The sequence below is a fragment of the Ambystoma mexicanum genome, chromosome 10, assembly GCF_040938575.1.
Source record: "Ambystoma mexicanum isolate Mex_15411 chromosome 10, UKY_AmexF1_1, whole genome shotgun sequence".
NCBI classification, from domain to species: Eukaryota; Metazoa; Chordata; class Amphibia; order Caudata; family Ambystomatidae; genus Ambystoma; species Ambystoma mexicanum.
This window is the reverse complement of record NC_090932.1, coordinates 1,088,754,055-1,088,776,638: the sequence shown is the minus strand read 5'-3', so window position 1 is coordinate 1,088,776,638 and position 22,584 is coordinate 1,088,754,055. Positions and strand designations below refer to the sequence as shown.

The 22,584-nt window shown below is 46.0% G+C and overlaps 1 protein-coding gene across 1 annotated transcript in view; it reads right to left on the bottom strand.

The window, feature by feature from the left end:
• Nucleotides 1-6,795: 6,795 nt before the first annotated feature.
• TGFA (transforming growth factor alpha) overlaps nucleotides 6,796-22,584 on the bottom strand; it is a 63,075-nt gene continuing 47,286 nt past the window's right edge. Inside the window, exons 3-6 of the mRNA XM_069618909.1 lie at nucleotides 21,178-21,295; nucleotides 18,736-18,885; nucleotides 11,947-12,056; nucleotides 6,796-7,465 (exon numbers count right to left, since the gene is read on the bottom strand). Of these exons, the coding sequence (XP_069475010.1) occupies nucleotides 7,458-7,465; nucleotides 11,947-12,056; nucleotides 18,736-18,885; nucleotides 21,178-21,295 (386 nt within the window). The 3' untranslated portion in view covers nucleotides 6,796-7,457. The remainder of the gene's footprint in view (nucleotides 7,466-11,946; nucleotides 12,057-18,735; nucleotides 18,886-21,177; nucleotides 21,296-22,584) is intronic.

The following is a 22,584-nucleotide window of genomic DNA, read 5'->3' as shown; positions in this document are numbered from 1 at the left end:
AGCAGGGGCACCTTTTCCTTTAGATGTCATGCCCCCCCCCAACATTTTCAGCAAAGTTACTCCACTGAATACAACAAGAAATTACTATGTCGACCAGGCATTCGTGATCATCCAGGATTTGTCCCAAACCCCTCTTCAAAAAAAGTACAATATACATGAAACTGGCAATAAGGAAATCATGTTGAGTAAATGATCATTATATGTGAGGGTGCCCCCTGAAGTTGCCTTTAGATTGTAATGGAAAAACAAATGCTCATAATTAGATGATCTACTGTTCACTCTTGGGGTACAGCACAACCCTTCCGTCTATCATTGGAATAATTGGCAACATTTCAAGATGTTACTTGATTGAAAGAACACCATTTTAAAAGCATGGCCCTTAATATTGCAAATTACCCAAACACAGCCACAAAATCATAATCATATGAAGCGAGTTAAGCCCCATGTTACATAACCAGATATCAATTCTATTAAATTGTATGGATAATCTCTTTAATCTGCTCATTTTCAGGTTTATCTTCGGAGGCTTTCCAATAATGAGGCCTGGCAATGATACAAGATAGGAAACCAACATGGGTAGTCTCAATACTACGACACCAAAATTTAGGCTGGTAATATAGATCTGAAAATGCAAGTTGTGTGGGTAAGTATATAGCGCTCATGAGTCAGTGATTGGTTAGTAATGCAGACAAAACAATTCATAAAAATGCTAACATCTCTTGTATTGGTACGCTGTATGCAAAATGTGTGAAAAATATCAAACAGTATATATAACAAATTATTATACTTAAGTATATTAATATGTACACTACTGTGGTTCAGGAAAAGAGATGCAAGTTAGCCTGGATAGACTGTATCACTGTATAAAGAAAAATGTAATCCAAATGTTACTTTGTGTTTATACGTTTAGTTTAGCAAAACTTAGTTAAAGATAATTCCCTGACTCTGATAAAAGATATTTGAAATCCTTTAGGCAAACACAATACTTAGATTGTCCCAAAGGTTTTGTTCTAGGGTTTAACAGAATGGAGCATGGCATTGCCAGATATTCAATATTATTATTTTTCCATACACTTAGGAATCGTCGATGAATGGCATAAAGAGAAACTGCCTTTACAGTGGACGGCTCTAGAACAGTTACATTCCAAAATAACGATCAGCAGGATTTTATCTTGCCTTTTGTATGAAGCTCATTTAAACAAATTGATGCTCTAAATATGTAATCCTTATTTTTGGGTAACTCTTTAACTACATTATCTCTTACCTTTTCCTAAACTTACATAACCCAGTTTTCTGTGAAATATAAGAGGTTTTTGTTCAATGCTGAACTTTAATAAGTGTATAAGTAAATTTGTTTTGAAAGCGAACTAAATATCTCAGAATTTTACAGCTAAGACATTAGCTCTGAAATGGCTATGAACAGCAGGGATGTTCACATGATGTGTCTAAAGTTAACAACACCGACAGTGTCCTTTACAACATTCTAATGTTTTTATATTAATGAGTTTATGTGCCATGAAAAATATTACCGTAAAATAGCACATGAGATAAAAGAATATGTGGAAAGATTTTGAGGGAAATGGGAGGGGTTTGTGGACTAGGACCCTTTTTTGTATATATGACTATGTATAAATAACCTATCAGTACTCAAGTTAAACTAGAGCCAACAGGGTACATATAATGAAATTCTACTGTGGACAGCTTGCCAATAAATGTAGCCGTTTTGTAATCCTATTAAGACTTTTGGGAGAAATAGTATAGACTCTTAGGGAAAATATCTATCTGGTATGATACTACCTAACGGCCCACCGAGATGAACACCAAGAATAATCTAAAAAGGAGCTTCAGCCTCTAGTGCTTCCTTTAGAGCAAAGTTTTCAAATATGTATTGTGGTCATAGTATCGTGGTCACTGTTGAACAGTAGAGATGTGAGGCAGCTAACTTTTGGGTCTTGTAGAGAGGGCATTGGGATCAAAACAATGATTTTGATGATGGATGAGGAAAAACCGGAAATACATTCATGTTCTGTTTCCTTTTTATATCAGATTTAATACTACAATCACAACCCAATATGACTTGGAGTTTAAAGGCATATCTTTTCAGTGGCTGTGATGAAGGTGGTGCACTCTTGTGTACTCATAGAGGATGTTCATATAGTTGGCCATGTATATAGTTCAGTTCAAAGAAATTGTTTCTTGGCAGTGGTGTTATTATTTTCCTGCTTAGTAGTACTTATTTTGAGTCGGATGAAAGTCTTCGCTGAAACCACAGGATTCTATCATGGGACTTGTTGGTTGCACATATATCTAGCAGGTATGAAAACAACTATGTTACAACATGTTGAGGTTGAACATCATTTGAACCCCAAGCACTGTAGCGGGAATTAACTCCTGCCAATGGAATAAATATAGGTTACACTCATTTGTTTGGGTTATTAGGTGGTGCTTGAGACTATTATTATTGCATTAGAGAACAGATAGGGAGATATGGCCTAAGAGGAGGGACACAAAGCTTGTAGATGTTGTTTGGATATTTGCCCACTCTTTGAGCTCACTTTAATCAAGCCGTTGCATCAAACTTTGCACTCAAAGTACCTGCCAGCGTTTTTTCAAAGCAATCTTCTGAGAGTTAATGACTTAATTGGAGTTGTAAACTGGCTACTGCTGTAAATAAATATGTCTTACCCGGTCTGCCTCCAGCCAATCAATGTATACGCACTATGCATGTCCTTCACTGAAGTCATGTTCAAAACAAGCATTGGCAAAGCCAACTGTTTTGGCATGTGTATGAGTATTAGGTATTTGCCAAATACTGCTATTAAATGTCCAGGTACTTGCACCATTTTTCATGCACATTCTACCACCAATGGCCAGTTAATACTACTAGTCCATTGCCTGGCAAGTGTCTTTCCTGTGCCTACACAAAAGCCCAAACTGTTGGCATTGCCAATGCATGTTTTCCCTTTGAAATCAATAGAGGGCCGGAGGTGAGCATCTACCAAAAGCAGAGTTTTTGCAATTTGGATAATGTCTCCTATACACACGGCTTTGGTTATGATGGTGATAAAAGCATGTTAATACACATAGCAAACAGCCATGCACACCACCTCTCAGTGATGGGCGATGGCCTGTGAACAATAGTGGCAAGCTAGAGCCATGAGTTTCTGCAGAATTTGATGTCTGCTGTTTCAACATGGGATCCTCAATGAGATTTCACCCAAAGATCAGGTAAAAAGGTCACCTAGACCTTGTCATCCACCTCGGCGTGCCTTGCGTTCGCTATAGGAATCTTGTCTGTCTGTCACGGCATGGTGCCACAGGGAAGGTCTTTCCGGTCCCTTCGTTTAATCTCAAATATCCTACATGTGAACATGGGTATCCAGTTGATGCCACCTTGAGTATCCTGCATGCATACGTGACTGTTCAGGCCACCCCACCGTAAGCATCGTGCATGCAGAGCAGACTTGTCAGTCTATCCCTCCTGAAGCATGCTGCACGCAGGCATCACTGTCCATCTGCATCCTGCATGCTGTCATAGCTATTCATTCCCTTACGTGCCCCGCACCATTATAGTTTAAAGCATCCTGCATGCAACTATGGCTGTGCAGTCAAGAGATCACCAACTACTGCTCACTGCACGTAGACGCCGAAATCCATTCCCTTCTGTGCCACCATGAAGCGTACTCCATGCAGAATGGATATTCCATTGCTGCACACCTTACAGCAGCTGCCTGCAGGCATGACCTTCCAGGCCATCACTTTATATGTTCAAAAATCCTGCGTCGAAACACAGCAGTCCAGGCATTTCTTATCCCATCACAGAGAAAGCTGCCTGCCAACATGGCCATCACTCCCTTCCATTAGCCGGTAAGAGTCTCCTGCTTTGGAGATCAGGCAATCCTGCTGCCCGTTTGATCACCATTTGCCTTGCAGGAGTCCTGCTTTACTCTTCAGTGAACAACAAGAGCCTCGGGGATCCCTTGACTTTTACCATTCCTCACAAATGAGTTGAAATAAAGTACACAGCCTCGAATTGAGAACATTCTGGATGTAACCCGGCATGAAGGGATAGAGAGTCCTGGTGGGAACAGGCACGTGTCACAATCTTTTCCCTTTCTCAATCTTAATGCATGGTCATAGGGTGTATTGGGTAGTTACATATCTGGGAAGCCGCATCCGGTATTTACATTGCAGGCTCCAAAGCGTGGCCCAGCTAGCTTTCGAAAAACGGACCCTGGCTTTCTGATCGCGGAAGCGGAGATATCTAACTCAATAGCAAGCTGATACTTTGTGTGCCCACTTCATCAAGCTAATATGGGGTTGAGGGACAAATAGCTGAGACGGTTTCTACACCTCCTTAATATCACAAAACACTGCCAGTGGGAGTGTACATAACCAAAAGGGAGACTGGTCCAGGCCGCAGAGGCCAGCTAAAGCTGTGGTACTGAAACTCTGCCCAAGACCAAATCACAGCCCTTCACTGTGCAGGGGGGGGGTGGCTCTCCTTAACCAATGTTCAGGGCCTCCCACCTTCCAGACCCTGGGGTGTTTTCTAATCTTGATGCCCCTTTTAGAGGATCTGCAGCATTTTGCAGAGAAAGCCAGTGTGCCTGAATCTATCCCTTGTTTTCTATAAGAGGGCCTGCCTCCTTCCTCTCTGTCTTGTTGTGTAGTTATTTATTTGGTGCTTAGTTTCAGAAAGAGGTGCATCTAGGAATCAATCCCCTTAAGAGTAAAATACTATTTTTTCAGGGACCTGCACAGGGATTCATGATTCCCTTTTGCGTTCACGGCAAACCCATGTTACGTTCTTTTTAGTTTGGGCTGTTCGGTGCCGCTTGCACACCACCTGTAAGCTGAAACTATTGCATCGGAGCACAGCTAGGGAGAAATGGCACAGGAGGAGGGACACAAACCTTCTAGGTGTTGCTTGGTTACCCGCCCACCCATTGCCTCCCCGCGGTCATGCTAATCCCTATGGCCATACCTACCCAGTTCCTGCCCAAAACACCTCCTCGGTGGAACTCTTTGAGCTCGCTTTAATCAAGCCTTAACATCAACCTTAACACAGTGCCTCCTGTGTTTTTTTGAAAGCAGTCTTCTGAGAGTTAATGACTTTATTGGAGTTGTAAACACCAACACTGGTGTAGTAAAAATGTCTTAACCAGGTCTGCCTCCAGCCACTCGGTTTACAAGCATTGTGTGTGTCCTTCACTGAAGATCTGTTAAAAGCAAGCATTGGCAAAGCCAACAATTTTGGCTTGTGTAGATATATTAGGCACTATTAGATGCCCAGACACGAGCACCAATTTGCACCTACTATCATCAAAGGCCAGTTAATACCACTACCGCAGTGCCTGATAAGTGCCTTTTCCATGCCTGCACACAAGCCGGAACTGTTGGTATTGCCAGTGCTTGTTTATGTTATGTTACTGGGATTTGTACCACAAGCCGCTGCTGTCTGCAGAAGAGGGCCTTTGCTCCAAACGCAATCCAACCCCCCAACAGGGTATCTACTGGTCCGGACCCTCAGTCATTTATTATTAGCATTAGGGGCATTGACAAGAGCCCCACGTCACGGTCAGTCTTCAGGCTAACTAAGTGCTAGCTAACAGGTAGAAATAACACTGGAAAAACAAAAAAAGCATTGTTGGCTCGGGCGACTGGCACAGCCGAAACTCACTGTACACTGACAGCGACAAGGAAGCCCCTTCGGAGACTTGTGAAATTGTGTCCACACGTGTAAATACAGGCACGAAGTGTTGCCAGGCTTGTGTAATAGCTGTCATGTATTCTTCAGATTAATGTGTTGGTATTCAGAGATAAAGCCCAAATAATAGGCCACACCCTCAAGTGCCATAGTTGTTATTGGCCTATGGTTCCCATTTAAAATCTTCACTGCGTCAATGGCGGTTCCATTGCCAGTCGTATAAAAGCCTTTCCTTTTACCAAATTAGCCAGTTGCCTTTATAGATGGCAAGCTCCCAACCTGGTGACCAAAAATGGCCCCAATCATCCTTAGCCAGAATTATTACTCCTGAAATATGTGGTATCTGCGACTAAAACAAAGAAATACCTTTCCAGCCGTAGCCATGAGAACCGGCATGAAAACATTTTTTTTTTCAATCTCCGGTTACAATGGCAGCCTAGTCAATGGATCCAGGATCCAGGCAAAGAGTAGTCTACAGTGGAACATGGCGCTACCTTGGTTACGGGACAATGGGACACAGGCATGCTCGCGTGTGGTGGCCGACTTGTGCTTGGCTTCACATATTGGGTGGGACCTCCATTTTATGGTGATAGCTTGTGCACTCCCCGCAGCGACTGTCCGAAGACAATGACAAAGGGGACAGTTGTAGGGCATCTTTGTGTTTTTTGGTTAAAGGAAAGAGGTTAGAATTAGGTATGTGAGGGGGGAGAGAGTGTTAATAGGAGTCTCCAGAGGCTCAACGGCAGGCATGGCCATGGGTCCAAACTAGCATTAGATAAAACTCCCATTAATCTCTAGTAGCTCTGACGCGTGTGGGCCGAGGGATAACCACCGCTCTCAGAAATGTCTGCCCAACTCTACACACCCACCAATTCCATCCTAGCCATATACCCCAAAGCACCTGCTAAACATTGTAGGCGTGTTGAAGGCATAACTGCAAGGCTCAACCCCGGCCGAGCAAGTGCGGGCCCGGGGCCTTTTGCATCCAGACCAAAGAGCGGGTGGCGGAAGGATCTGCACAAATACTTGCAGGCGCAAAACAGGCGCAACACTTGAGCAAGACCTTCGAGAGACGACACTTTCACAATTTTCACTTAAATAAAACATTGTTAATAAAACACATCAACTAGGAAACTTAACTTGGTCATATTTGTTAGCTTCTTTTTGAATCCTTCTCAGGCACAGCCCCCTCTGTTCACGACAGGGTTGCGCAGGGGGAGGGCAGGCATGCAGACCTTATAAAATTAATAATAAATAAATGAAAGACACTTGTGTAACAAATCTCAGATCCCGCCTGCCAATTCTGGCCGGCGGGCGCAGTCCTTCCCAGTCCGGTAGGTTCATGCCCACGGTTACAATGGAGTCCGCCGCAGCTGGTTCTCCGGCCTGAGCTTTGTGTGCTCCAGTCACTTCCAGTGGAACAGTGAGAAGCCCGCCCCGCAGATAGTCCCTCAGAGCCTTTAGTGTTCAATACTGCCACGAGCGCGTGGTATGAATGTCTTAAGATCCGGCGGTAGGGATCAGCTCTCCACAGCATTAACATCCGTCACTCTGATTAGTCCGAGGTTCTGAGGCAGCGACAGCCCCAACTGATCCGCGCGCATGCTCAGGCTATGCAGAGTCGCGGCGGTCGGTCCAGCACGGGTGCGTTCCTCCATAGGAGGCCATTGCAGTCATTCTGCGCATGGTTGGTGCCGCAGATTCGTCATTCCCGTTGCAAAGACACGGAATTAGAACTGCCCCCCACTTAGACCACTGCAGAGAAAAAAAACAAAAAAAGATTAAGTTCCATATTCAAGAAGATTGCGTGCATTGTGTGAGGACTATATTGACTAGAGTGCAGGTTTGTGAGTCAGACAATATTTTTTAAACCACTAGAAACCTAGAAACAAGCCTGTCTGAGATAAAAGGTGGGGCACTGACAAAGTGTGCATAAAACACCCAGTGAGTACATAGAGAGTTTTGCATCACACCACTGAACCACAGTCATTTTGATATTGTTATTTTATTTCTATCGTGCTCATACACAAGTGTTTCAGAGTGTAACAAGGCAAGGGAAGAGGAACAGAGAAACAAAAACAACGATCTTACTAGGCCCAGTGACACTGAGAACGCGCAAGTGCATGGAAGAGGGGGAGAGGGAGAAGTGCATGGAAGGGGGAACAAAAAGGAGCGTGCGGAGCAAGGGGGAAAAAAACCATAAATAATAATTAATAAATTAATAAATAAAAAGGCAACAAACACAGGGAGTGCAGCCACAAGTGGCAGTGCTGGGTTTAAGGCAGCAGGCTGGGTAGGTCTGATAAGTGCAGGAAGAACAACAAAAAAGAGGGTGGGGGCTGTATGGGTACAGATACAGACCCCAGTGCAAGGGGTGGCCCAGAGGCAGTGTGTGTGGGTGGCAAGAGGAGCAGGTACTTGGGCCCGGAGGAAAGAGGGTGGCCAGGTGCATGGTGCTGAGGGAGAGTAGAATCAGCAGGGGAGAGGGGGGGCAAAGGCAGAAACAAAGAGGAAGGTCTTGAGGTGCTTTCGGAACCGGAGATGGTTCTCCTCAAGTTTTAGAGTGGCAGGGAGGCTGTTCCAGAGGGAGGCTCCAGCCGAAGACAGAGATCTACCCCCAGCTCGTTTCTTTGAGGAACAACTGACCCTGAGGGAGTTAGAGATAGAGGAGTGCTCGAGAAGGGAGGTATTTGCGGAGGGATAGCTGAAGGTATGTTGGACCCAGGCCCCAGAAAGCCTTGTGGACAATGCAGGGGGTTTTGAATTTAATCCATGCATCCACTGGGAGCCAATGGAGAGATTTCAGAGCTGGAGAGATATGATCCCAGGGCTTGAGGCCAAGGAAAAGTCTTGCAGTCCTGTTCTGGATAAGTTGCAAAGGGGGCGGAGAGTAGAGGCAGGTAGATTTAGAAAGAGGCTGTTGCAATAGTCCAACTTAGAGAGAACCAGAGCTTGGGAGACAGTGAGTTTCTGGGGGAATGAGAGGAAAGTAAGAATACCTCTGAGGAGGTGCAGTAGGAGGTTTTACTTTTTTGACACATCAGCGATGTGGGCGAAGAAGGAGAGTGTGGAATCAAAGGTGACACCAAGGTTCTTGGCCTCGCAGGTGGGGATAGGAGGAGGGCCAAGGGAGGCCGGCCAGAGAGTGAGGGGAAAGGAAGGTGATGGTGTGCCAATGAGGAGGATCTCTGTCTTGCTGGCATTCAGACAAAGATCGATGGCGGCACACCAATCTTGAATGGCAGTTAGGCAATCGGTGATGCGAGAGGTGGAGGAGGTGGCCGAGGGCAGCCTGAAAATGAGTTGAGTGTCATCCGCGTAGCACTGGAAGTTTGAGCAGAAAATGGCAATACAGAGTGCGAGATTTCCACTGGAATGATGAAATTCCACAGATGGGTCAAGCACAGCATGCTTTGGGATTTGCCATTCAAGCCATCATCTGCCGCATCATTTGATTTTGGGAAAATAACATTGTCTCAAGCCCTACTGGATCAAAACGTCACACACCAAAAATTAGACAACTGTCCCAGATACACCAACGGAAGGACCGGCCATTTTCATTCATCACGCTCTTCTTGCTATAACTTTCCTTACAGGTCATCCATCACCTTTAACGTGAACGCCCATTTAGAGTTGTGCATTGATGTTCCAATAAAAGAAATACATGTTGAGTGTAACAGTATGGGATGATTGTAGCCAAGTTCATAACATAAAAATACGCAAGACCAAGCAGTAGCAATCAACAAAGAGTCAAGTCTTTGGGAGTATTGTCACTGTCAATGTGTGGTCATCATTTCATCATTGTGGGCACATCCTTGAATACTCTCCAAAGATGCTCTCTGAAGGGAATTTGCCAGCGGTATCACAGGTTTCTGTAACCAAAAAGTGATGGGTGCAAGGTTTGGAAGCAATCATAGCCTATGATAGCATTAGCATTTGATCTGTCCCTATGATCCTTCCGGAAAGAGCTCAAAACGTGGCTTTTCAATCAAGAGTAATACCTACTCTTGACCCCCCCTCTCGCCACACACACCAAGCGTGACTCTCTAACTGTACCAGTAATATGCAACCTCTTTATGTAATTGTTACCTGTAACGTATGTACTTATTGAAGTTTAACGATTTCATCTGATGTACCCTGAATGCAGCCTAAGGTAACTATTGCAACCTCCACGCTTCTGTAACCAGCGTCTAGATGCGATCGGGCTAAGCGTGCTTAACAAATGGCAGCATAAATAAATAAATAGCCACTAGCTTTTCTTAAGGCCACGCTCCATACCTTCGATTTCAGCCTGTCTGTGACATCATTCTTGGGGACCAGCCATATGCAAATAAGCACAGGTCCTGCTAACAATAAATGCAGTTCTACGCTGCGCCAACCCACATCTCCTCTGCACAGGAAACCATGCACCCCAGACATCTGTCAGCCTTATTGAGCCTCGTCATTAAGGTGGAGTTGGTTCCTTATAGAAGAGCGAGCAAGGGGCCCACACTTTTACCTGACCCTCTAAAACCAACAAGCGATGGTTGGAAGGTTTCAATTAATGATACCCACTGATATTGTCCTGGGGAACCTTCTGTATCATTGGTTTTAGCCTGTCTGCCCCACCATGCTACCCGATGAGTAAAAGAAAATAATTAAAAATGGCAGCGTAGTGTACTCTGCACACGCAGGCCTGTCCACTCCACCCTCCGAGCCATGACTTCCTGCCCCGCCCCCAGACAACACGATTGGCTAGGGCCAGAACAGGGAGTCACCCCCACCGGAGCAGCCATAAAAAGTTTGATGGGAGAGGCATTAGCCCCTTTATCCTATCAGTTCTCTTTAAGGTTGTTTCCAGTGTGATAACGAGGCTCAGGCAGGGCGGCGCAGGAGACCGGTGAGCAGCAGCAGCTACGGCTTAAGGTAGACCCACCTAACCACTCTATCTTCCTTTTTTGGGTATTGCTTCTCATTTTGCTGGCGCGCGACACAGGCAAAATGGGAAGAAATGCCCATTTTTTTCATCTATGGGCATTTATTTTCATTTTGCCTGCGCTGCGCGCCAGCAAAATGGAGAGCAATGCCCATAAATGAAAAACAAAAAGGCGGCCCTGATGGCTGTTCAGTGCCGACAATACACCAAGGCCGCGTTTATTTTTTTCCTTTTTCTGCATTTTCTTTACATTTTGCCCACGGCACGGCCAATATGGAAAGAAATGCGCAAAAAAGCGAAAAATTGAATGCGGCCCTGATGGTGGCTCGACAGAGCCGCATTTTTTAATATTTTTCTGGGGGAGACAGGTATTTTATGGGCTTGCCCCTGGTGGGCTCCTAGAGACAGGCCTGGCCCTCAGGCTCGGCCCCGCTCGGCCTTACCCATGAAATCCCTGGCTCCCCCAGCTCGAGTAAGGTGAATAACCTTACGCAGGATTCCTAGACCTGTGCAAACAGAACTGGAGAACTGTTGATTACCGCTGGCCCTTTTCTGTGCCTGTGCCCTTATGGATTGACTATGGAATCCTTATAGATCTCTGATGTCCGAGAAAAGTGATTGCTGCAGTGTCTGCACTGTGTTAATACCTTGCTTGGACACTGGTAATCGGCTCATGAACGATTAAACAAGTACATGTGCACCCGTTGTCTTCTGCTTACCCAATCGCTATTAACAGCTCTTTTAAATCACTTAATGTGACGAAATGTTGGTGAATGAATAGGCAATTAAGCCATTACCTTTCACACAACTGTATTTTAGGGAAGAAAGCATTGTTTTAAATCAAATAAATGTGACAATAATTTAGATAATGTAGATAATGTAGTGCAGGCCAAGGTACTGCTGAATAGGTATCCATCTACAAACGCAGAAATAAAGGCCCATTCACATATATGCTTTAAGCCATGGGTGGGCTTATTGGCAGCAACTTTACTGCAAAGCCCACAAGAAGAGGATATTATGAGTGCTTTCACAGCATTCTTTGAGCAAAGATAAATGCCAGTGAACAAAAGCAAACACACCTGTACGATATTAAAGAAAGCGAGATGTGACTGGCTCTGTCCCAGCCCATACTGGCTTCTCCCAGACGACAACCACCTGTCAGTAAATCGCATGGCTTAGTAAGCCTGCCTGTCTAGTCTGTGTCTGATGACTCAAGCACCAATGCCACCGGTAACGGAGGGCCTGAAAACCCAAGAAGTCAGAGTGCATGGTTTACACAAAGAAACTCTTGTGAATGGATGAATCCCCATGGAGACTGTACCTGTTTCTGATTGGCAGCAGGAGGTCCTGCCGTTTAAAAGGCCCGCTGGCTTTTCCTGCCGGCAGAGAATCGATCGGCACCAGTCACAATTTTGTCTCGGCCTGCAGCAGCTAAAATGAAAAGGAGAGAAAGATAAAGGTAAGTTAAACTTTCGACGATAATCCCACTGCAACGCGTGACATTGACTTATTTGAGAAAGTCTGCATTCATGTAACATTTTCAAGCTCAGATAAACCAGTAAATTGGGCTCAATGTTTCACAAACTAAAACGAATACAAAAGGCTTTAAGTGGGCCAGGTCTATCCAGGACTGAGTCCCGGCAGTTTCCCAAAGCTTTGATCGAGCTAGGGCACTGTGTGGGCCTCCTAGGTTTCCACCACCCCACTGACAACTCGACAGCGAGGAAAGACACTTTTTTGTATTGTTCGATACTGGGGATTCAAACCCAAGCCCTGCCGGTGACAAGCCAGTGCCACATGGCACTGTTACTGTGCCCATAACGGCCTTTATGTGCCAAACAGTCTAATGAATGAAGCAAAAGAAATGCAACATCTCTGAAATAGCAGTGTGTGCGGGTTCGAATCCCCAGCATGGGACTATAAAGATTTTTTTTATAAGTATCCCAACAGTGAGGAAAGCTACTTTCATTTATTGTCCTGGGCTGACTTCAGGCCACACCCATCCGTTAGGCCACACACCCACCCTCATTACAGCCCCCCTCGATTTCTCACCCTATTTAAAGCACTGTTTATACTTTTAACAATTCAACTTCGTTTTACTTCATCTGGCCATAAGTTCCAACGTTGTTATCTTCGCCCTATCAACACCGCTGTATATGGCAATAAAGTGCTAAAATGCAAAAAAGTACTTACATTTATGAAGGCAGTTAGTTCCTGTATGTCTGGAAACATATTAAACACATTCTTACATGTTAGCACTTTATTGCCATATACAATGGTGCTATTGTGGATTGTATGTAGGATAAATGTTTAACTCGTGTTGTACTTCACTTTTTTAAAGTAATCATTTACTGTAATATTTGGCTGAATAAACACCCTTATGTGCTGGTGCAGCGTGAGAAATTGTCCATTTACTGTATGGGGGATGCTAGCCCCTACAGTTAGAAACAATGCTGCTTATAAATGTGTAAATTATCATGTATGCATTTATATTTTTCTCTATGCAGACGTTTGTGTTTTATGTATCAACAACTAGTGTGAATGCATCACTGTTGCCCTTGTACGTCAGATGTGACTAGCTTTCCCTTGACCTTCCCCTGTTCTCGCACACTGAACCGTCCACCAGGTCTGCCAATGTACCATCAGCCAAACCAGTCCCCCGTTAGAACAGGAAAGGTCACGTGATAAACGTCCAGCTGCACGCTTTAGGAATACGCCGATATCGCAGGGTCAGGGGGGCCAGGGATGATTTTACGTATTGCAGCGGACAGCACGTCCACTGTACTATCGGGGGCACTGATTGCCGTGCAGTTCATGGTCCACGAGGACGGGTAGATTAAGGGAGATGTCGCACGGGATCCAGAAAAGCAGCACCCATGCCTGGGTGGAGGCCACGAGGGTTGACATAAAATGGACGCCGTGCCAGTGCTCACTTTTGTGACAAGTTGCGCCTAACACTGCTGGCGATAGGGATGCCGGCTACGTGAGTGCTACGGCCCCTCCCACTACTCCCCCCGACCGCCCACCCCCCTTTCAAAGACCAATTGAATTAAATACGTTGAAATGGGACTTTTTTTTGCCGCCGCTCCCCCGATCCCTGAGATGGGAAAACCAAAAGTCTACTCCCCTGTCTGGCTACTATCAGGGACACTGAGAATCCACACGCATCTCTGCCACCGCACATCAACAACGCTGCCTGCTCTCCCTCAACCGTGGCCATCAACATCATGCCTGCCTATTGTCCAGGTTTAGGCCAGAAACTCAGGCTTTCCATGCTCTTCTCCTGCTCTCTGAGGAAGAGCGAGGAGCCTCTGGGATTTTCGGAAATCCCAGCAACTCCACCCACACCTCCATGTGATTGACCACAAGCAGACTGCTTCTGGCCAATCACATGAAGGTGTGGGCGGAGACACAGTATCATGAGCAAATCCCATCCATATCTGGCATTACACCATAGTGTTTTTTTTTAAAACTAGTGGTTTGGTTAGGTGGGCAGAGTCTAGAAATATGTGGGCGGAGTCTATCAAGTGATGTGGGTGGGGAGCTGTGTGATGTCAATCCGGGTTTTTCGTTTTAAAATGTAAAAATGTAGGCAGGTATGATCAACACACGTCTGTAAAGGTGCCTCGATAAAAGACTTCCGCACACACTTCTATTCTGGCAGCAAGACCCACAACCAGGTCTACCTATGCACCTCCTGAATACCAACCGATTGACCACTGCTATTCCAATATTCGGAAGCCCACCTCGCTCTGTCATTATACCTTCCTTAAGACCTGCAGTACCCCCAGCTCCGCCAATGCACCACGATCCGAACCTGCCGTGCTCCGTCCCATAGGGCATGCCAATGCACCTCTTTACTGGCCTGCAACACTCACTGGCAAATCCATTAGAAGGACCCACACACACCGCTGTCATCACACCTCAGTACAGACCTGCAGCCACCCCTGTGATTGTACACAGACTGCGTTCACAAGTGGTGCTGCAGGTCTGTCAGCCATGACGTGCATTGGCAGAGCTTTGGGTACGGTATTGTACTGAGACTGGGAAAGCAGGGGTGCTACAGGTCTGCGTTGAGGTGCGCTGGCAGTATTGCGCGTGGTTCGAGGTGATGGAGCAGCCAGCAAGGGCTTCTGATCATGTATGAGGTTATCGTCACGAGCTTTGGGTAGTCTGCTGGAACAATACTCTGCGTTGTGCTCTGGCGATGCTCTAAGTCTTGACCTGCATCCTTCGCTCTCCTAATTCAGTACCTCACCTATGCACACACCACTACCACCATTGCCCTTCAATCCTCCTATAGGCAGATGTGTGGCAATGACTACTGCTCTTGTGGGAGTACAGGGCTGAGCAGTGGCGGGACTTCCAACTCGGCCCCACACTACTTCAACATCAGCGACGATCCAAATCATAAAGGTGAAAAGGCACAGCGGAGAGGTACACCTCATAGTAGTAGCAACCCAAACAACTCAAGTACAATGGTCCAAAATAAAAGAACGTACAACTAAGGTTCTTTAAAAATATAGATTTAAAATCAAACAAAATGCAAACAACTAATCAGAAAACAATACAAAAACCCACCCCTGTAAAATATACACAGAGGATGCAGATGACCTCGGTAGATCATTTCAACCTGAAGTCGAGCCTGGCACTTAGAAAGGTGTTGCTCAGTCTTTGTGGCTGGGTTTCTGACAGAATGCCCATCAGATGAAGGCCGGATAGTCTGGCTTTTCTAATGTTAACATAACTTGATGCAGGTTATTCCTTTGTGAAAGGGAGGTCTGCCAATCAGACCCACTTTTCAAAAATACTCTGTGCCAAAAGTATAATACAAACATGTGCCTTTGCTGAGATAGACTGGAATGCTTAGGACCACTGAAGTCATCACCTTGGAGTGAGTGTGGTTTTTGTTATGTCAATGTTGCCAGGAGACTTGCTGGTGGGCGTTCCTGTGCTCTGGGAGAAAGGTATTGGCTTTCCCTCTGGGGAACTAAAGAGGCAGCATTCTGGCCCTTGTTCCATGTTGTAGTATTGGAGACACCTGGACCAGACACCAAAACACAACAGTCCTGTTAGAGCTGGCCCTGCTCACAGAGCTGACAGTAGTGTGATATCAAATACCTGTCAGCAGTCACCATGCCACAACGAGGCATGGCTTATATTTAAATATGTATGTGCCAAAAGACTGACTAATGCATACAATTATTAGAATTTAGATGAGAGGTGCAGACAGTTAAAATGTCACCTCTGCATGCAAGAACTTTGTTTTCCAACATTTGTCAGGGATGTACATGCAACCTTTCAACCTGCCCTGTACCGCTGCAGAGCTAGCACTAGGGGTGCTTGTAGGCAATCTCCGCAAAGGCACATGTTTGCACTATCCCGCCAACACCAGATGGCCATTTTGTCACAGCAGCAGTATTATAGAAATCCACAGATGTGATGATAGGCCAGTTTGCCATTAGTCCACTGTCTCGGCCTAGTGTATTTCCTCTTCGGCCTAATGCCACGACTATCGCTTTCCTAGGGAATCTTCTTTCCTGGGGATTCTCCCACAGAGCCTCCAGAATGTTGGCGCTTCTGGATGTTTAGCATATCTAAATATTCTGGCTCTAAATATTCTTCTCTGAAGACTCCTCTGATCGGCCGTGCATCACTAGGTGCAGCCCTCTTACTTTATTAACGCACACGTGGCACATGAGAAGCTGGATATTCTGGCACCAGCCGTTTCAGCGCAACGCCTTCATCGCAGCTACCATTCAGGTGCACCCTGTTGGCCGCGGCTGACAGTGTGCACCGAGCTGTGCTAATAAATACAGTGCTTTGGCTGACAGCATATTTAAGCTAAACACTATGCGCTCAGTATATGGAACCGTTAACGGTGACATGTACTGAGCGTGTGGGGTTTGGCTTAAATATACTATCCACCAAAGCACTGCATTTATTAGTGCTTTGGATGACAATATAGTTGAGCAAACAGTAATATCCCGGCACGGACAAGTCTCTGTGATGGGATATTACTGTTAGCGTTGCTAACCTGGCGTGGACAGCTCCCTGCGCATGTGTGTCTGAATGGGAGCTGTGCCAAAGACGCGATGCCAAATTGGCCGTGCCAAAATGCGGCCTTCTGCATGTGGCCCACACTGGCACTGGACAGGTACATGCACGGGACTACCCGCACACACTCAGCATGTAGAGGTGGCGAGTGCACATTCGGAGTGTACAAAAGGCATTAATTCACCCATTCAGTATGTTATTCATTAAAGCATCAATCACCCATTCTTGCATTAAGTGATCCCCACTCAGTTCCTGTTTCATCCACTTGGCTGCTGAATATCTGTGAAGGAGCCCAGTATCAACTTATTCTTATTTATTTATTTGTTTCAGTTCATCCAGAACCGTTACAAAATATAAAATATTAAAACAGGGATTATACATATACAAAATACATGGACAGATATGCATAGACAAGTACCAGCATATACCAAAGTATAATTTCATAATCTAGGTCCCAAATACCCAAGCCACACTTTCTGCTATAAGGAGCTATGAGTTCGCTTGTAGGTCATGAGGCATACAGCAACAACAAAACATGTACCCATAAGACCTGCATTGTATAGCCTACAACGTGATTTGTTTTGACATATATCCATATCTTAGTTGCACATTCTCCATAGATCAATGGATAAGGCCTCTGATCTCCTAATACTACTAAAAAACCAACTGGTTTCTTAAAAATTCCTTAATATAAAATATTGAGTTAAAATTTTGTCTCATTACCAGACTATCTACGGCAATCATATCACTATCAACCAATTTCTACTAGGTATGGCTGATCTCAATTTGACTACTTTCTATTTTAAATTAACTACACATTAATTCATATGTTATGGTACTTTGCCTGTATCTCTTATTAGTTTCTGCGTACCTTTCTTATTACGTGTGGCACTCTAAACGTGGCCATATTGACTTTCAGACTTGGTGTAGTGCTATGTGTACCTTTTCCAATTCAGTGTTCAAACAGAAGTCCCAAAATGTGTCTGTTTTGATAGAATCATACCTTCCTACAAAAGGCCCCCAGTAGTGTCATATATGTCGGTCCCATCTTGGGGCATAATGTCATAAAATGCCAGGGGGTTTCCATATTTTCTTGTGTTCTACTAATTTGGCATATTCTTTGCTCTATTGGTACTTTAGCCGAGGCCCCTTGCGGGGCTAATAGCGGGAGTTGATTAACCCAGAGCTGTAATATAAAGTGGTGCAATGATGGACTAGAGCACTGCATAAGATAGCTCTGCGCCTTGAGATATGTGTGTCTCACCTCGTTTACATATGTGTACTGTTTTAGTGACTCCAGGTGGGCAAATTTACTGATCCAGTCCCACTGCTCGATCTTATTTTTGTATAAGGTTCTCAAGATATCATAACTCATACCGCGGGCAAAGTCTTGCGTCCACCCAATGCTGGTGAAACTTTCCTCTTTCAGCTCTGCCTACTTTCGGGCAACCCGGCTATCGTAGATTGTTCCCAAGACGTGTAATAGGGGACACTTCGTATTAGATCGAGATTTAATATAGAACAATCCTCTCCATAGAAGCAAATGGCTCTTCAAGGACAGTATACCCAATTCCAGTCTTATCAAATATGACTTTTTTTCAGTTAAATAATTATTTGCTAATTGCTCGTGTTTCACACATTATCGTGCTTTTTCAAGGCTTGCTTTCTCTTTGACATCAATGCATAGCGGGGGTTTATGGACCTCTAGTCTAGTGGGTTTCTCCCGTGCACACAGACTATTGGCATCTTCAAGTAAAAAGCCTTTGAAAAGCACCATAGCCTGAGGAACGCTGGCTAGTTTAGGAAACTGATACTATTAGCAAATATTTGGACAATTGAAAAATAGTGAACAGATGAATATTTCATACATTTTGTTTTCGATTTCTGCAAAGGATTCCACGGTAGGATGAAACGTGATCCATTGAGGCCAAATGGGGAAATTAACTTGTTCAAACCCGAGGATGGCAAACTTTACAGGTAGCTAAAAGCAGACCTTTAAAAGAGGAGCAGCAAGACTGCAATGGCCACGTGATCAAGCCTGCGCATCACTTACTGTATTAACACGCAGGCCGTGATGAGCAGCACGCACGCCACCACTGACACCACCACCAGGACAGTGATGGTCTGCTTCTTCTGATTGGCAGCCACGACAGCCAGGAGATCGGCGTGCTCGCAGCGCGAGCCGATAAACCCTGGGTTGCACCTGTGCAAGGGAGAGATGGAGAAGGTGAGAAACTGCAAGTCTCAAGGCCCCGAGTAAAACCAAAACACTAAGGGATTCAGCACACCCCGTGCGACATGCAGTGGCAGCTGAAAACAAATACGAGTGCACGGGGTGAGATCTGCTAGGACCTTATGGCACATTATTTACAGGGCTTCCTTTCAATGATATCACACTAATGACCTCAAAGTGGTAGAATCGGGTCTGTGATTGTTGAGCAGTTTTTGGAGTGCTGTGTGTCTTTGGTTGACAACATCACCTTCAAAGTGACCATCTTTTCAGGTGATGGCATTGTGTGTTTTCTGTCACCGTGTGGGCACAGTGATGACATTGCCAAATGAGCTTGCGAATATCAACACCCCAAGGGCAGGGGGCATGGTTTAGAGAGGGGAGAGGGGGAGGTCGTAGTGGACATCCAGCAGTGCTGGAATACTTTAAAAAAAAAAGAGAGAAAAAAAAGCGCCTGCGACGGCAGCATTGCCTTTTACCACCAGCTTTGGCACTGGTGTGTAATACACAATGCTCGCTAACATTTACAACTGCAAGCAATCAGTTGTACATGTAGCGAGCATTGTGCATTACACACCAGTGCCAAAGCCACAGTAAAATGCAGTGCTGCTGTCGCAGGCGCATTTTCTTTTTTTCTTTTTTTAAAAAAAAGTTTTCCAGCGGGTTCAAGGGCTTGGGCGGTTGACTCTGGCCGGATCCCGAGATCCGCCTCCATATCTGGTGCCGGATCTCGGATCCGCCAAGAGCCGGCCCAATGACCAGCACTGGGCCCGCCATGACAAAGAAGAAGGTGTGGTGGGGGGGAGGGATTAGGGAGAGATGCCGAGAAAGAAATCCTGGATGGTCTGGGTGAGAGGGGGACAGAGAGAAGAAACGTGACAAAAGAGGGAAAAGAGGTAGAAATGAGTGGGGCAGCGAGAGGAGAGAGGGTAAGAGAAAGGGGGAGAAAGGGTGGAAGCAGACGAGGGAGAGCCAGAAAGAGACATACATGGGCAGAGAGATACACGGAGAGACAGGTAATGAGAAGGCAAAGAAGGAAGGGTGGGTCACGGGTGTTTGTTAGAGAGTTATCGAGAGGAGGCAGTTTGGATTTGGGAGAGAATGAGAGACAGAAAGTGAAGAGGTTCAAAGTAAAGTAGACACGACAGAGTGCGAGACTGAGGAGGAAAGGTGTGTTGGCGAATTTGACAGAGAGACAGAGGAAAGGGGGCTAGAGAGAAAAAGATAGGAGGAAAGATTTCACGCGGGAAGCAAACGTAGCAAAGGATAGAAGATGGAGCAGAAGTCATGGAAAGGAAGGTCTGGGTGCGAGATACAAATGAGAGACAAAGATCAAGATGTGGGTGATGGGGAGCTATGGAGGAATTGGAGCAAGAGGAAGACAGCTTGAAAAGAACGAGAAAAAAAGAAACCGTGAAAGTGATAAGGGAAGAGGAGGGTTAATCAACTAAGATGGAACGCGTCAGATGTAGTGCGAGAATCTGGCAACTGGCGCGACTAAAGAGAGAGAGCACCTTGCCTTTTACATGGTCTCCAAGTGGGCACGGCGTAAGAGGCTGGCTCTGCCCGAAGGAACGATGGGACATGACATAGACCGGCCAAGCCTCGCCCATCTTTCCGGTTCAGAGGCGTGCCTGACAAGTGACTGGCCCCGCCCGATCAGCGCCGGAAACAGAGGAATTGGCCCACGTGGGAAGCTGCCAGTTCCGCCGTAACACCTTCAGTATTTCAATGCGTTGCAGGGCACGGAAGGGGACGTGCCAGTACACGTCCAGTGTAATCCCCAGCTACACTTTCAGGAAGGCAACATCCGGCACCACACCTTCAGCCCTAATGCACCAACCTGCTCTTTTAAAGCGCCGAAAGCGCCCACATGACTTTAACACCCCTCCCCACCCCCCTCTGAGTCACAGGCCCAGGAAACCAGACTCCAGGAGCACTGGTCTCTGACGACGATCTGAGGGTGCGTGCACACTGGGAGAAAGTGGGCAGACAGGCGGCAGACTCTGCAACCTGGGGTGCGTGATGGGTTAAGAGTGGGGTGCAATGCGGGAGGCAGGAAGAGAAAGCAGGGCAAGCGAGACCTCTGTGTGAGAGAGAAATAGATAGAGAGGGGGAGTGGTGGGGGGATTAAGGAGAGGACAAGTAAGAGTGATACCTTGACAAGCATAGGAGTATTTTAACGAGCAGAACTTATGAAAAGGGGGATGCGGAAGTCGGGACCCCGTCGCGAGGACCCCTGGGCTCCACCCCGGATATACTTACACGCACGCGGCCACATTCTCCTGCACGATGAACCGGCAGCTGCCGTGGAAGCAGTACGCTACGTGTGACCTGGGACAGTCACCGAAGTGCGATCTCATCTGTGCTGCCATCGGTGCTTCTAGAAAGAAAAGAAAGCAGGGGTTGAGGGCGAGCAGTCACCGTCGCCACTCTGGCACAATGCCAACATGTAACAGCCGGCGGAATGCCACCCAGTTTATGACAATGCGGCATAGCGTACATTCACTTCGCATCACATAACCTGGAGTAGCAAAGCGTAGTATAACATGATTTGGTTGCACAGAGCCGGGCGGAGTTACTGGTTTGACGAGTTAATGGCCTGACAGCACACATCCTAACAAAACATAGCACGACTGTAGCAACCTAACATTGGCTGTGTCTCGGGTGTGCCACACCTGGAGCATAACGTAATAATCGATTCCAAGTCCCCCCTCACCCACCCCTCCGCCCCCCAAGCAGGGGCTTGGTCTCAGCGGCGCTGCGAGACTGCATACAGAAACGACCAAAGCCTCACAAACTTCCTTGCAGCTGCATACTTGCCAGCATAACCCATTCTAATGTATAGGTGCTTATCCAGTCATGTTTTTTTCTTTGCATTCTGGTATTTGTAGTTCAATTTGTCCCATTATAAAACTTGGAATACAAGTCGCAGAATGCAAAGTAAAACCTAGGACTGGATAAGCACCTACAGATTGGAACGGGTCATATTGCCAAGTATGCAGCTGCCCAAACCGGTATATCTCTCTTGCAATGTATAGATTTTTTTTGTTGTTGTTAGGCTGAGTACTGTGACCAATGGAAACAGCAGAGTTAAACTTCCATTATTCGCTGAAAAGGGTTTCTTGCTAAATCACTAAGAGTCATGTTTAACATTTAAAATGATGGTAATTCGAAAGTTCCCAATAATGATTTTGCTTTTATGCAAAGGGCCAGGGTGTGGGTTCTATTATGAGATATTATGTTGCCACGCCCTTCCTCCCCATGGCCCCACCCCTCCAAGGAGGAGGTGGTTCCCCAGTAAATGTATTCCATGTCCAGCACTGACCCCAAGGCGCGTGCTATGGGTACACATGCTATATTTTTTTCTCTAGGTGTCCTTCTTTGGCGGTCTGCACGCCCCATGTAAGTAGTATAGCTCCATGACTCAGTGACTGCTGTGATGTCAACCGAGGCAGCACGCGTGCCAACCCTGCCGGGATTGGCCACCCATGTTAAGGGCCAGAGCAAGGCAAGGCTTCCTTGCAGCAGGTGGTGATGTTACCACTGACTTGGTTAATATCACCATCAGCACCCGCGGTTATAAGATTAGGGTGCCACTGGCTTTTGACAAACCGCTCTTTTCAGAGGAAGTCCCTTTTCAGTGTTTGTGGCAATCCCCACAGCCTGTCT